Here is a 16,644-nt window from a genome sequence, read left to right as displayed (position 1 = left end):
TGTGCCTTCCTATAGATTTCCAACTCAGTTTCACTGTAGTCTAAGGCTCATAGTAACAATACTAGGCTGGGTCAGGCAGTGCGTACCTACCATGTCAACAGTTTGGGAGGCCAAGGCAAGCAGATCGCTTGAGCCTAGGAGCTCAAGACCAGCCTAGGCAACACAGAGACACCCCGTCTCTACAAAAAATACAAAAATTAGCTGGATGTGGTGGTGCTTGCCTGTGGTCCCAGCTACTTGGGAAGCTGAGGTGGGCAGATTACTTTGGGCTCAGGAGGTAGAGGCTGTAGTGAGCTGTGATCCTGTCACTGCACTCCAGCCTGGGTGACAGACCATGACCTTATCTCAAAAGCAAACAAACAAACAAAAATAATACTAAACACTTAATGAAGTCTTACTTTCCATTGCATTACTCACATCCCAATAAATGGGTTTCTGCACAATTATATTGAAATGCACAATAATGTATTTAATGCCAGTAGGCAGAACAATAGAAATAGTCACAGGTGAGATTTACAACCCCAAATTGTTAGACAGTTTAAAAAATGCTTACTGTTGTTTCCTGAGTCAGGAAACAACAGATGCTGGAGAGGATGTGGAGAAATAGGAGCGCTTTTACGCTGTTGGTGGGAGTGTAAATTAGTTCAACCGTTATGAAAGACAGTGTGGTGATTCCTCAAGGATCTAGAACTAGAAATACCATTTGACCCAGCAATCCCATTACTGGGTATATACCCAAAGGATTATAAATCATTCTACTATAAAGACACATGCACACGTATGTTTATTGCAGGACTGTTCACAATAGCAAAGTCTTGGAACCAACCTAAAAGTCCACCAACGATAGACTGGATTAAGAAAATGTGGCACATATACACCATGGAATACTATGCAGCCATAAAACACGATGAGTTCATGTCCTTGGCAGGGACATGGATGAAACTGGAAACCATCATTCTCAGCAAACTAACAGAGGAACAGAAAACCAAATACCGCATGTTCTCACTCATAAGTGGGAGTTGAACAAGGAGAACACATGGACACAGGGAGGGGAACATCACATACCAGGGCCTGTTGGGGAGGGGGTGGGGGGAGGGATAGCATTAGTAGAAATACCTAATGTAAATGATGAGTTGATGGGTGCAGGAAACCAACACAGTACATGTATACCTATGTAACAAACCTGCACGTTGTGCACATGTACCCCAGAACTTAAAGCATATAACAAAATGCTTACTAAGCAGTCCACTTACTTTATGGCTTCACACATATCCAGCCCCATTTTCACACAGTTCTTGGCATGGTTAGGGAGAGATATAGGGAGTCCAGATACACAGTAGTAGCAGTCTCCTAAAATTTTAATTCTCATGCATTCATTCTCCTGGAAGAATAAATTACAGAATTTCAGTTGCATTAAGCACTTGCAGAATGATCTAGATTCATGTAATATCATCAAGCGCCAGCTCTGCTCACACCATTCCAGGGGCGTCTGGAGAGAGCAATGAGAACCAGTTGGGCTTCCCTTCATTACTCAACCAGAATGAGCTGCCCTCCCCTACATGCCGATTTCCAAAGAGGAATAAAGAAAGAAAAGGGGAAAAAATCAGAAAGAAGGGAGAATGTTCTGGAATGATTTACACTTCATAGAAGCAGAGAAGGATGGTGATGGGGCCAATCTCTTTAGTCTGAGCAGCTCCAAACATTAAGGGTGAAATAAAACATTCTATGCCCAGCTGAGTCTTTCAGAGTAGAAAATGATGACCAGCACTCAGTATAAATTAGAATCTCAAGTCCTTCCCTACTGTGCTTATGGTTTCTTTTATTTATTTTAAATCCAAAGCTGATTCTTACCTGCAGATATGTCGCTTCTGATAGACATTACCACACCTAATAAGCTGCCATTCAATACTGCCAAGTAATTTAAAACTTAATTCTCATCTTAGGCTCAACTGTTTTAACGTAAAATTTGACTACCTCGTTATTTTTCTGGGCTAAATTTTGTATTTTTATTTTAATATTTAGATTAACTGCATTCATACATGTTGATCCTATATTTGTTTCTATAAATCAAGCTTCCCTCCCATACTTCCTAAACAGCTATTCTGAGACTAGAAAACATGACAGTTACAGTGAATGGCAATGGTTTTGAGTTCCTTAGTGTAAGGTGCTTTACATAGTACTCAGTGCACTGGGGTATCTGTTTGCTGACAATAACCCCCCGTTATTGAACTGTGAGCCATGAACTCATGTCGAAGGCACACTGCCCCTCTGACCAATGATGGATAAACCAATGGCTGGATAGTCAGCCGAGGGTGTATACTCCTTTGTTCCAGTGATTAGAGGAAGTCACGTTGAGTACTTCTGTTATGGGTAATGAATTGCGTCCTTCCAAATTCACATATTAAAGTCAGTCCTGATACCTGTGAATGTGAACCTATTTGGCAATAGCGCTCCTGCAGATTTAATTAGTTAAGAGGAGGTAGAACTGGAATTGGGTGGGCCCTTATCCTCTGAGAAGGGGAAATTTGTTCACCGAGACAGGCATGTAGAGGAGAGAATGTCATCTGAACATTGGAGTTATGCTGTTCCCAGCCAAGACTGAAACGTTTCTTCCTAACATGAACAGGTAGTCCAACAAAAATGACCTTCTATTAATTCAAACTTTTAAGGCATCATTTAAGTTTCAAACCTTTCTTTTCTTATAAATGAACACCCACAAAACTCACCCCCTTCCTTTGGCTTGGTAAAGGAAGGAAGCAGAGCTGGCTTTTACTGATTTTTTACAATCTCCAGTGAGAGTTGTCATGGTCGGTGGAACTACAGAAGGCAAAAACCTTGGGGAGTTTGGCCCCAGAATGATCATGCTAACATCTGCAAGCCAGATTTCTTCCTAAGAGACTCAGCTGGAATGTTCTGTCTTGTTTAAAAGTGATCTAAATCACACAGTGAACTAAATTTAGGACCTATTCTTCCATAGCTAAATAACTGATATTAGTAGGCATAATGAAGCATTTTTGTTGTTGCTGGGAACAATTCAAAGAGAGAATTGACCAGAAACATTTAATGAGAAGTACAGGGCTTGCAGGAAGAAACTTTTTGTCATCGATATTGCCACCCACCAGCAACTGTGGCAGTTCTAATAAATAATAGGGTCTAGTGTGGTTTCAGACGGTTTCAGGTCATTTCCTATCTGTGAAATTTCCCATGAAAGAGCATATGAATGGAAGACACTAAACTTCCATTTCTGTTTAAGTGGCACAAGAATCAAAGGATTAAAATGAGACAAGAGTAAGTGAAGGCTTTGCATGGAAGATATGTATTCTATTTCAGGAACTCTTCCAGGGTCCTGCTTAACAATAGGAATAGAGGATGTTGGCAACTAGAGGAGTGGAAATGATCCTACCAGATCCTTGACATGGAAATGCCTAAAAGAGCACCTTAAAATAATAGCATGCAGAGGGATTTGCAAATGGAATCTCACTGCCTGGAATGTATTTATTATATGTGTGCTGAATTATACATAGGGGGAAGTTTTAAAATAGATAAAAACATGATAATGATATGCCATGGCGTTTTTTTCATCCCTGAGACAGGTTTGAGGCTTATGAAAGATCAATAGCAAAGAAATCCAACAACTTTTACAAACAATGTTCCTAAAGGATGCTTTTATGAAAAAGTAAACTATTGATAGGTGGATGAAGAAAAACGAAACTAAGAGTTTAGAAATCTTCAGAGAAGAAAAGAATCCATAATACTCACCTTTGCAATTTGATCAAACTTTCCAAAGAGCTCATTCAGCATGTGGACTAGTTCTCCTGGGGAGCAGTCACTTGCCAGCCGGGTAAAGCCAACGATGTCAGCGTATAAGATGCTGTGGGAAGAAAGGAGGTGAGGAGACAGAGTTTTCCAGTTTATACATTTTTTAAGAAAGTAATAATAATTTTTCCATTAAAATCATGTAATTTTGCTTACACTTTATATTTTCATGAGTAAGATGTCATTTTCTCAGATTAAGAATATATAAACATTTTTTTGAACTTGTTAAACATTTTTTGAGGTTAAACTTTTGTAGTTAAGATGGGGAGTGAAGCAGCAAAATAATTTTAAAAAATTCTGTTTGTACTGAGTCAAAGAAGAAACTGGAAAAATAATCCTCTTTTTATAAAAGATTACTTAAATGATTCTGGAGTCCTTCCTGTCTGCCAGGATGAAGCAGACATGGAATATCTTCCTGACGTTCAGAATTTAGCTGGGAGGATGTATTGAACAAATGTGAACATCAACAAATGTCCAATTACAAATCATAAAAAGGGCCACAGAGGAAAACGAGACAGTGTTATGACAGAGAAGAGTAGGGGCAGATTGGACAGTGAGGAGGCCAGGAAGGTCACTCTTCGGAAATGACACAGCAGCTCCCTTCATGGGATATACACACTAGGGAAGGCGAGTGTGAGATTCTTCGGAGCTTTTTATGTGTTTAAAATAGGAAAACACAGCACCTGTGTGCACACTGCAACTTTTCCTACACAATAACATGTTTCTGATTTGTATCAAGGTCTTATAAAGAAGCCTAAATTTCTGCAGATGGTTTGAGATTCACAAAGTGAATATGTATGCCTTAAGATGTCCCATGGAACAAAACAACTACTATTTCACAGTCATTAGGATGGCTCTTATAAAGCATACAAATAATGGTTGTGGATGAGAACCTGGAGGAGTACACATGCGTTGCTGGTGGGAAGGTAAAATGATGCAGCCACTCTGAAAAACAATATGTTCGGTCCTCAAAAAAATTAAACAAAATACCATATGATTCAGCAGTGCAACTTCTGGGTATATATCCAAAGATCTGAAATCAGGAACTTGAACAGATATTTGTACATGAATGTTCATAGCTGCAGTATTCACAACAGCCAAAAGATGGAAGCAAACCGAATGTCCATTGACAGATGGATGAATAAACAAAATGTGGTCTATCCATACAATGGAATATCAGGCAGCCTTTAAAAGAAATGAAATTCTGACATGTGCTGAAACTCCCGAAAACCTTATGCTAAGTAAAATAAGCCAGGTACAAAGAACAAATACTGTATGATTCTACATATATGAGGCACACAGTATAGTCAAACCATAGGGACAGAAACTGGAATGGCGGTTTCCTGGGGCTTGGGGGAGGGGGAGTTGTGGAGTTGTTGTTTAATGGGTTCGGAGCTTTAGTTTGGGATGAAGAAAAAGTTCTGGAGATGGATAATATTGATGGTTGTAGAACAATGTAAGTGTCCGTGATCCAACTGAACTGTGCACTTAAAATTGATTGCAATTGTAAATGTTATGTTATGCATATTTTACAACAGTAAAAAAAAGTACAAAAAGGGGCACCAGTCAGCAGGGTCTCAGCCAGAGCAGGGCAGGACTCTGCTGTTGGCCATACTCTGCTCCTTCTGCTAAGCCCAGGATGTGTGGCTGCACCTTCGAGGAAATACTTGCTCCTCTGCTGAGGGACACGATCTGTGGGAATCCTCTGATGGTTACAGGAAAATCAGGGTTCCTGGGGCAGCACCCTCCACTCTGTTCAGATGATCCCCTAGAAATCATCCCTATTTCTTCCATGCTGACTTATAGTGGCAGGGATCACAGGTGCTGAGCCATTGTGCAACAGGAAGGATGAACGATGCTTGCTCAGAGAAAGAGTCCCTGATTCAAAGCAGTATTGGGAGGTAGCATGTGTGGATGGGCAGTTGACTCCACTTCCTTCTTGCTCACGTCATCCACAGTGCTTCTTGTGCTCAAAGCTTACAGTGAACAAAGCAGCTCTGAGATAGGCTGCCTGTAGATAGCTTAAGCTGGTCCAGAGGTTATTTTACAGCAAAGGGATTTAAAAAGTAAGCAGATGGCCAGGCGTGGTGGCTCACGCCTGTAATCCCAGCACTTTGGGAGGCCAAGGCGGGAGGATCACCTGAGGCCAGGAGTTCGAAACCAGCCTGGCCCACATGGCGAACCCCCATCTCTACTAAAAATTACAAAAATACTTAACTGGGCACAGTGGCAGGTGCCTGTAATCCCAGCTACTTGTAAGGCTGAGGCAGGAGAATTGCTTGAACCCGGGAGGTGGAGGTTGCAGTGAGCCGAGATTGCACCATTGCACTCCAGCCTGGGTGACAGAGTGAGACTCCGTCTCAAAAAACAAAAACAAAAACAAAAAACAGCAGGCAATTGTGATGCAAGGTACAAAGCTGCAAAGCATTACAGTAGAGAAAGTACAGTGCACTTATGGGACCATAGAGAAGAAAACCCCACCAAGAGTCTGACCATATTGCCACTTTAGAAAGATCACTCCTGCTGTGGCAACCTGGACGCAGGCAGGTCAGTTAGAACTATATCCTTGGAACCCTGGAGAGCCCAACTGAAGGTCTACAATGTGCTGAAATAGAAGTGGACAGACATGGGAGATAGGAAGAAGAATGAACTAGATTTGTCACTAATTTGATGTTGTGGGGGGCATTGTGTGCGAGAGGGAAGCATTGAAAATGAAGATCCTGTTTCTGGCTGAGCAACAGAGTTCAGAAATCTAGGTTTGTGCAAATCAAAACAAGTGTGTAGGGGAAGAGGAGTAGTCCAACTTTGGTTGTGCTGTGCTTGATGGTGGTGTCTTAGATGCATGTTAAGTAGATGAGTATGGAAAGCTATGGTTGAGGCCTGTGTATGAGCATCATTTAGGTGGGAATTAAAGTCCCAGAAGACGACTGGAGAGAAACCGAGAGGAGGTAAGAGAGAGCCCCCAACATATTCTCATTTACGGGAGAGACTTGATTTAGGGAAAAGAAACAAACAAAACGGATTGTCAGAAGAAAACTGAGGGAATGCAATGTCATGAGACAAAGGGATGGCAAAATTCTTTAAGTGGGAGGACAAGGCCAAGGGGTCAGGTACACTTGAGTGGTCAAAAAGTGACTTAAAAATATTTCCCAAGATGGGAGGGGCATTGCTGAATTTCAGACATTTAAGGCTAGAAAGAGCCATTAATAGCATAATACACTTAGATAACTAAATGTTTCTTCTATAATTGTATAGGCAAAATGCCCACAAATCTGAAGGCAAGCCAGTATTTTAAATAATTTTACTACTTAACATGTGTGAACTTTCTTTAAATGTATTTAGTTTTTACTATCATGTATCCATCCAGTCGTGCTTCCTTAGTTGCCATTCATACACAAATGTGTTTCTGTTACCTCCTTCCTGATATGAGTTTCCTATATCACACTGACATCTGTGTATGCTTGGGTATTATATAGCTAATCTAAAATCTGGTGTCAAATGAGATTTGTCCAGCAATATCTTTAAGTAACGGTTAAATTTGTTTCTCTTTAACAAGCTTCAAAAAACCTAGACCTGAAGCAGCCTGGCTCTTCTAAAAACTCTAATGACTAAACGAAGACCATCAAAACATAACAGATGAGGTCAGATTCATGCACAGGTTACTTATGGTGATAACTCAGTGATATGGTTTGGATTTGTGTCCCCACCCAAATCTCATGTCGAATTGTAATCCCCAGTGTTGGAGGAGGGGCCTGGGAGGTGATTGGGCCAGAGGGGTAGATTTCCCCCTTGCTGTTCTTGTGATAGTGAGTTCTCATGAGGTCTGTTTAAAAGTGTGTGACACCTTCCCCTTCCCTCTCTTTCTTCTTCTCTGGACATGTAAAACGTGCCTGCTTCCCCTTCACCTTCTGCCATGATTATAAGTTTCCTGAGGCCTCCCCAGTCATGCTTCCTGTAAGGCCTGCAGAACTGTGAGTCAATTAAACCTCTTTTCTTTATAAATTACCCAGTCTCAGTTAGTTTTTTTTAGCAGTGCAAGAATGGACAAATACACCCAGCTAGAATGCAAAGCAGTGTATTAACATACTGAGTGGATGAAAGAACAAACTCCCAAAAGACGTGGTACTGGGAATGGGAGGGGCACAGAAATCGAGATGGTCTGGGTGGGCCTCGCTCTGCTGCGGCTCGGAGACAGGGGCAGGAGAGAAATGGGAGGGACGATCCTCTCCAGCCTGAAGTGAGGCCTCCTCACAATTTCTCTCTAGAGCTCATGGGAGACAGAAGCCCCACACCAATCTCTTTCCCTACTATAATCCCATGATGATAACATGTTAGTTTTCTAGGCACTGTAATTCCCAGAACGACTCCTGGGAAGTAGATATGAGTATACCAGTCTCAGAAAAGCAGTAACTTTCATGGTAAATTAGCTAAGGTGCACATCAGTGTTCTGTGACTTTGGTCACTGGTCTTCCAGACCTGAGAAACTCATCGTGCTGATGGAGAGAGGAACACCCAGCTTCCCTGGGATGTGTTGTCTTCACAGAGGCCCTGCTCCTGCAAAGTCTATTTGGAGGACTCAGTCTTGTGCCTGGAGATCCCACAGACTCTCCCTCCAATCTTACTGCAATCTGACCATGGGGTTTCCAGAATGAAGACCCCGCTGTCCCCCTCACTCCTTTCTGTGATGGATGCTTGGCTACAGAAGCCAGGGCTATGAAGGACAACTCAATCCAACACAGCAAACAGCATCCTATTTTCTCATCTTAATGTGAAGGCCCCGAGAGGCAGGAACACGTGAGTGGGATGGCAGAATCTGTGTGATTATTTCCCCTGCAAAGGATCCACTGTCACAAAGGAGAGATGGTGATATGAGGTGTGAGATCCCAAGCAAAATGTCTCCAGTCAGGCAGACTCCCAGACCAGCCAAGGAGCAAGCATAGCGTCGTACCTCACGTTGGTATGCCGCTTCACATACAGGTTGTGGAAGTTATTTGTGTTCTCCATCTGGCCCGCCTTGGGGCCCTGCAGCCTCTGGATGATCTCCGCTTTCATCTCCATGGCGATGTGGGCCGGCAGCAGGGAGAGCAGAAGCCGCTCCTGGACAAGGTGGGGAAGGAGGAACAAATGTCTCTCAGACACCTTGGGGGATGACCAAATAACATTGAAGATCCTCACTGATTTGTAGGAAGGCCAATTTGGGAATTCTTTCCTGGAAGCTAAAATACAGATTCTAGAAATATATATTGGGAATAAAAAGAGATTTTCTAAGGTCGGACTGTATCATTATATTATTTATTATTTATTGCATTCTAAGTGTGTGTTCTTCCGTATGAAGAATAAAGGGATGCAAAGTTATTTCCCCAAAGATTTTTAAATCTATTTTGATTTTAAAGTAGCAAAGCAGAAACAATATTAAAATTTCAGAAATCACTGGTCAGTCTAAGATAGAGAACACTCATTTTTGCCTGCATGTTCATTTCTGAGCTAAAATACTAGCTTTATTGCACTTAAGAAAGACAGCTGATATTCCACCTATTCCACATTTCTTAAATAAGATAAATACTTCCAAAGATTTCGTTTCCTCTATAAGCACATAATCCTCTTTAGAAATTCTAAGCTATTATAAAAATGGAGTCAGAAATGTTAGCTTCTGTAAAATGTCATCCATAAGAAACTACAGGTGGAACACAAGGAAATGATAACATACGAGCTTTTTGAGTACTTTTGGTCTTTATATTCAGTAAGTCCAGGAAACAATAAATATTAGTAAACAATATTGTACTCATTTTAACATAAACTTATTCTAGTTAGGGTGGCATTTTCTCATTCTCCTCAATGAAAATACACAATAGTTTCTGGAGGAAAAGTCTAACAGAAGGGTAATCTTCAGGACATATATCCATCCTGGAGAATTTTAATGTTAATTCATTTTAGAAAGCATCATATTCTTTAGCTATTGTAGAGTTTAGCAACTGATATTCAATGTTGATAAACAAATATTTGTTCAATGAAACACTTTATCTATCACATCTTTATCTATCACATTGTTTGTCTTTCTCTTTTTCTTTTTTTGGCAAGCTGATGAGGGATTAGGGGAGGAGGGGAAGCTCAGATTTGCTTCCAGGTTCACAGGGTCAGGTGTCTATCTCTTTGTCCACTCCTAGTGCACATCGCTTTGGTGGCTGTTGGAAACTTCCGCTGAGAGAGCTGAGGGTGGGTTAGGAGTGCATTCTGATGATCCTTTCCCCCAGCTCATCCCTCCATGGAAAGACAAGGGCAAAGGCAACAGAAAACACAGTATGTGCTCATAGGGGAAGCTCAGTGTATAGAAGCTAGTTTCTCCATGTACTGGCATAACTGAGCATTGATCATTTGTTCATTCATTCATTCGCTTATTCATTTATTCAGAAAGTATCCATCTTTGAGCAATAAATGCCATGCCCTTTGAAAAGCACTAATGGTAAATTAAAGAAGGCTGCAGAGACTGCTCTGCTTCAGTTGCCCTTCTGTTTCCCAAGAGTCAGGCATTAAGCTTCCTCCAAACACCAGCCTGTCCATCTAGTCTCGTCTGACAGCAAGTGCACTGTGTGTTGAAGTCTTGGTTATGAATGGTATGATACCAGAGACCCTGTCGCATTATTCTTTGATTTACCATTAGCGCTTTTGAAAGGGCATGGCCTGATCCCGCTCTCGTCTCAGAACCCACTTGAAAAAACCAGGGGGTTTGTTCTAAGTTAATGTGCTTCTATTGCTAGCTTTCATCATCTTGATATAAAGAACTACTCCATCATCTACCCACATTTGGCTACTCATCCCCAAAACGCATAAACTTGCCACTTGTCTTCAATTTCTCTATGCTTTGGCATCTGTGACTCATGAAATGGTTAGACCTTTGGGAAACTCTAAAGGTAATCAAACTCGTGATGTGCCCATGGAAGTGTTTAGCAGATAGAAGTTGCCCTGTAAGTTTAGGGATTGAGTTCTGCTAGTACTGCCTCCACTGAATTCTATTTCTGCAGGTCCTGAGCGTACACTACAGTGAGGCACCCTGTGGGTGGTCACTTCCTATTCTTTCTGTTTATTGATTAATAGATGGAATAATTGGGTGTGAGGCCAAAATATTACATACAAAGTATGTAATATCCAAAGTCTATTCATACCAATAGAGGAAAGCTGGTGAGGAAAGTGTGAAATTTCCATCCACAAACATCAAAGACCTGGTCAGGCACGGTAGCTGACACCTGTAGTCCCAGCACTTTGGGAGGCTGATGCGGGCAGATCACCTGAGGTCAGGAGTTTGAGACCACCCTGGCCAACATGGTGAAACCCCGTCTCTACTAAAAATAAAAAAAATTAGCTGGGCATGGTGGCAGGCGCCTGTAGTCCCAGCTACTCGGGAGGCTGAGGCAGGAGAATCACTTGAATCTGGGAGGCAGAGGTTGCAGTGAGCCGAGACTGTGCTACTGCATTCCAGCCTGGGCAACAGAGTGAGACTCTGTCTCAAAAAAAAAACCAAAAAAAAAAAAAAATGAGGAGATCTCTCTGGTCATATACTCACACATGAACAGAGGAGTCCCTGATGGGAGAAGAGAGGCATGTGGCTTTGAGGTTTCCCATTGAATCTGTCATAATCAAAGCAAGTACGTGTTGAAAACAAATGTTAACTTCTAAAGCAGTGATAAGGAATATTAACATGTAGACTATAAATAATTACGGGTCTGGATCTAGGCTATCTATTTAGAAATCCCAGTAGCATCTGTTCATCTACAGAGATGTCTTAAGATTGGCTTGATTAGATTAAAACCCATTTTGTACTCTTTCTGATGGGTGATGAGTCAAAGGCTGAGACAAGATGAAATGCACCAAGCCACAGGTGCTCAGTGTACATAACTCTCCATTAGCAGAGCTTATGATGATAACCTGTGTGTAGGTGGATTCAATACCATCTTCCATTGAATTTAAAACAATCAGTCAACTTTCCCAGTGTTTACATGAGTTTCTAGCTATGCTTCTTATAGCTGAGGCTGTCAATATCCTACTCATATTCCCTTCTTCCTTGCTGGGGGTCACTGTAGATTGTTCCTTCCTGAATGTATGCTTTCCTGTGTGTCCGCTAATGAAGAGGTAGCTGATGAATAAATACTCCAGCTTTTGCATCAACATCCCTCAGTGAGAAATCGGTCGGCACATTGCTCAGAGAGTCCCAGCCAAGATTGAGCCCTGCTTCCACCATCAGCCCCTTTCATGAACTAACCTCCCTCTTTGGAGGGAGCTGACCTCATGGTCCCACGCCCTCACCCTGCTAAAGAGAACCACTTCCCAACTAAATTACTGTACCCAGACCCTTGTCTTAGGATCTGCTTGTGGTAAACCTAACAGACTTTTCCAAGCATCGTCTCTCCTCCTCCTATATTCTGTAATAAGATTATGCTAAACCCCAAATCACACAGAGCCGGTCCTTCCTGAAAGATACAGATTCTAGGATCAAAAAAAGAGAATCAAATATAGTAATCCTTTTCCACACTCAGAGCCTCATTTAACAACCAAATGTAAGTTAAAATCTTTTTTTTAGACCCAAATGTAGAAGGATGACTGACTTTTAATAGGTGGTTTAAAAAATATAGAAAGTAAACTTCATATGTTGTACAAAACAAGAATTTTTTCTTTTGTTGGAACTGCTAAAGAATCCATGTGAATTTAAGCTGAAATGAAGACGTTGGTAACTGCCACCCAGCCTAATAAAAGAACTCAAGCCTTCCCCCATCATTCAACACTGGCACCACTGGTGGATGGTAGATAGCACTGCACCTGGTGACAGCTCAGGGTCCATGCTTTGAGTGTGCATATGCCCTCTAGGTGATCACAGTGCTGGGCAATTGAATGAGTTTCCAAAAAAAGCCTGAGCTCAAAAGTGGTGAAGCAAGACTCCTTCTTTTAAATTTAAAATGTTCTGATCTGAAGGAAAAGCCCACTATTATGGCATACATGATAAATTTCAGCCCAACTTGTAAAATCTGACAATGTTAATACTTCCATTAATATTTTAGCATTTTGCAAATGTAGCTGTGTGCCCTGCCAAATTATCTGAAAGCAACACACACACTTAAGTGCTTAATATACTGGGTATAACTTAGCTACATTATTTTCCCAAGTTTGTTGGAGAAATTCCTTAAGGATACTTTTGAAAAATTAAGTTGTCATTAAACTGATGGATGCACACTGGTTATTACTTCTTTCTCTTTCTAGTAAAGCTCATGCAACTACTGAGAATCTGTCTAATTTCGGCATATTCAAAGGTTATCTGATTAATAACTTGCCCTTGATTTGGGGGTTCCATTTAACACATCCCTTTGTTAAACCTCCAATTATTATTCATTAGCAATACATTTTTCTTAGAACTTGTTCTTTTAAATTATGTCTGATATAAGAGATACAGAGTTAATTTAGTAAATTTCAATGTACTAGTGATCAAAGTTCAGAACAATCTGAGCTCTGAAGTGTTTCTAAACTAATGAAGCAAGGCAGACATTGTAACTACATTTTATGTCTTTTTTTAGACTATTTCGATTGGTAGGAAAATCCAATTGAAGCAAAGAAGACTTGTACTTAAATTTTAAGCTAAGATATAGAAATACATACTATACCCTGTTCCTTCAATAAACCATGCATGTAATAGATACTTAAAGCTCCTTTACTTTCCAAACGGGAGGATAACAATGAAACACTCCTTTCATATGAATCTTTAAGTTTTTCTTTTGTAATTCTTATTTTAAATGCAATTTCAATTACATCAGGATGCTAAATCAATGGGATAAACAGAAAGGATGTTGTAAGTTTTTCTCCTTCTAAAAGAAAGTAGCTAACAGAGTGGACAAACACCAGATCCCTAAGCAGCCATTGGGCCACCTGTGGCTCCTTCACCCATGTACTTAGGAAACAGAAATCATTTCATAACGTCCTCCAGTATTAAAAAGCTAGTTGTCCATCAACACAAAATGTTGCCTATGCTGCACCTCCCCCAGCTCCTATCACGCATCTTCCTTTGCAGCAGGCTCCATGTCTCCAAGTCTCAGACAATAACAGTCCTCCTCCAGCCTCAGCCTTCATCACCCTGTTCTCCCAACAACTGCTACTGTTGCTGTTTCCCATTACAAAATTCAGCTTTTTCTTAGGTCCCTCAGTAGAATTTTTGCTTCATATCAATCAGTTAAAACTCTTACTCTTACTATTTGAAAGATCTTGCTTTATCTTTCTCTGACTTTTACAAAAAAAAATTGGTCATCATATTCACATGGGATGGAGAGTAGAAGGCATTGCAGTAGAAATGGCTCTGAAGTAGGAGAAGATGGGATTCCACCCTTTCTCTGCCACCTCAACCAAATCGGTCAGCCTTTGGTGCCCAGCTTGGTCATCTGGACAATAGGTCTGTTGGGCTAAGGAGTTGAAGGCCTCCATGTCCATGTAAGAGCGCAGCTCTTCAAAGAACCATGGGAGGCCCTTTCTAGAACTTACTTTCCACCGTCCTAGAGATGACTACATCCTGCTGCACCCAAGTGCCCAACCACTAGCACCACGCAGAGGAAAGAACCCAAGTGATCAAATTCCCACACGGTGGCGAAGACTGCAAGTCCAGATGGCCTGAGGGCAAGGAGACTCCAAGTGGGATCCAGAACTAGCACCCAGGGAGGAGGCTGAGTCTGGGTCGTATGTTCCTTGCAGTGTCTCTGACTTGTGGGAGGAGGATGAAGAAGGGCTGAGATTACTGAGGAGCGACTTTAAAGGCCAGTGTTTTCATATCTGTGTGCAGAGGGAAAGTCAGCCTGCTTCTTTCACAGCCTAGGAAACTGGAATGTTTTGTGCATATTAAAGTCACTAGGCACTTCAGCAAATCAGGTGACCCTTTTATAAGACAGCAAGTGCTTTCCTTGCATGCATATCTTATTTTCTCACTTAACAAACCCTGGTCACATATAATATCATTTAGATTTAAACATGTTTTGACAAAAAAAAAAAAAAAAAGGCACAACAGACATAGATGTGGCTCCAAGGGAGTGAAGCCAGGTGGTCATCACCTGCGAGTTGAGACTGGATGGAACTCGTCTTCCAGCTTCACAGCCAGCTCTTTCCATCCAGCTGGATTTGCAGGTTCAAGGAGATGACCAGAACATTTTTAGAGAGTATATTGTTAAAAGATGCTGGAAAGAATGAAATTATCACTCACATGCGATGACTCTTCAGTTAGCAATTAGAGAAGAAAGTGCTAATCAAGTCAAATTATAAAGTATGTCTTCGGTCACTGATGACAGTAAATTGGTATTTCTAAACCGGAACTGTTTATCATCAACAGTCAATTCAATTCTCTAAAATAGAGCCTCTAGGGAAATGAGAATCACTCAAAAGGTGGAAAAATATTCAATCCTTGGATAAGAGTCTATGGAGGTCATCAGATGAGAGCTGCAGCTGTGCTCCCTGGAGTAGGCACAGGGCACCTTGTGGCACACCAGCACCCAAGTCAGCCCTGCAGGCTGGTGCACCTGCAAAGCCTGAGCAAGCATAGATCAGCACCAGTGTGAGAAAATCACCCAAAGGGGAATCTCATCCTGCAAACATGACCGCCACACTCACACACCATAAAGTGAAAAAGCAAAATGCTCCAGAGGGGAGCCAAGTCTGATTTGACTTGCCTCTCAAAGAGTATCCATGCATAGGTAAGCAATGCCATCCAGTCTGACAGGGGCAATGCCAGTAGAGGCATGCTGGGGAGAGAATGGGTGAAGACAGACCATGCTCCTGGGCACTGGCCAAAAACCCTCAACATAAGGTACAGAAGGCCAGCCAGGTGGTGGCGCCAGCCTTTGGATTTCTTCTTCTGAGGAGGACAAAGTGGAGATGCTGATAATATCATTGACAGAAGGAGATAAGAAGAAGAAGGAAAAAGTGGTAGCACATTGGTATCGATTTGATGAAAGGTCCCAAGGAGCAAAACAGAATATTTTTTTATGTTCAAATGCAACCCCTCAGAGCAACTCTATGCTACAGATGACAGATACATGATGCAGTTATGTACATGCTACACTTGCAATGGACTGGACTATCGTTCTGAAATGTGTTGACTCTCCCTCCCATGCCCCCCTGGGAGGCAATGTACCTTGGTAGGACCAGTGACATGTAAGCAGCAGTGATATGTGCTCCTTCTAACAAAAGCCTTAAGAGCCACTGTGGGCCTCATCATGCTTTCCTTTCCCTCCTCTTTGGGACCAGCAGTGTCACAGATAGTGACTTTGAGCCTGGGTCCCATTCATGGTGCAAAGTGGCAGTCCCCCTACAGTGGACAAATACAAGTGAGAAACCACTATTGTTCAGCCACTTTGATTTGGGAGCCATTTTTATCACCGCTTACCCTAGCTATTGTGACAGATGCAAATTCATGCAAGTATGTGCACACCAACCTATGTCCTCCGTCCCTGAATGCTTAGGATTTTCTCAGCTGCTCTGAAGTGGGGAGAGGTCACTCATTCACTCACGTGGTGTGCCCACAAGCTGCAGCTTCAGGGCAAAAGCTCTGGAAAGCCCCTCTGTATAGTGCTGATTCTTCTCCCTCACTTAGAGTAAGAGGAGGTTGAGCCCTGGCAAGGCCATTCCACCTGTGAGGAGTCTTCAGGGCAGGGACCTCATGACTTTGAAGCCCACACTGGTAACCCCCACTTGTCTGCCTTGCAGTCCATGGAAAAAAAGGCTGAGAATGTGGTCGTTTCAGTGGTGTCAGAATTACACAGAGCAGGAATGATCCCACCGAGTACAGGGACAACTTTGTACTAATGTGCATTT

The 16,644-nt window shown here is 41.9% G+C and overlaps 1 protein-coding gene and 1 long non-coding RNA gene across 4 annotated transcripts in view; one reads left to right on the top strand and one right to left on the bottom strand.

Moving 5' to 3' along the window:
• Positions 1-16,644, bottom strand: part of ADCY2 (adenylate cyclase 2) — a 435,519-nt gene that overhangs the window by 128,173 nt on the left and 290,702 nt on the right. For all 3 annotated transcript variants that reach the window (XM_034959722.3, XM_034959723.3, XM_034959724.3), the window contains 3 exons: positions 8,765-8,913; positions 3,760-3,871; positions 1,254-1,381 (listed from right to left, as the gene is read on the bottom strand). In XM_034959722.3, the coding sequence (XP_034815613.1) occupies positions 1,254-1,381; positions 3,760-3,871; positions 8,765-8,913 (389 nt within the window). The remainder of the gene's footprint in view (positions 1-1,253; positions 1,382-3,759; positions 3,872-8,764; positions 8,914-16,644) is intronic.
• The window catches only part of LOC117980208 (uncharacterized), an 81,097-nt gene that overhangs the window by 52,886 nt on the left and 11,567 nt on the right, over positions 1-16,644 (top strand). The window lies entirely within an intron of this gene.

This window comes from Pan paniscus, chromosome 4, assembly GCF_029289425.2.
Source record: "Pan paniscus chromosome 4, NHGRI_mPanPan1-v2.0_pri, whole genome shotgun sequence".
NCBI classification, from domain to species: Eukaryota; Metazoa; Chordata; class Mammalia; order Primates; family Hominidae; genus Pan; species Pan paniscus.
This window is presented reverse-complemented; position numbering and strand designations above follow the sequence as displayed.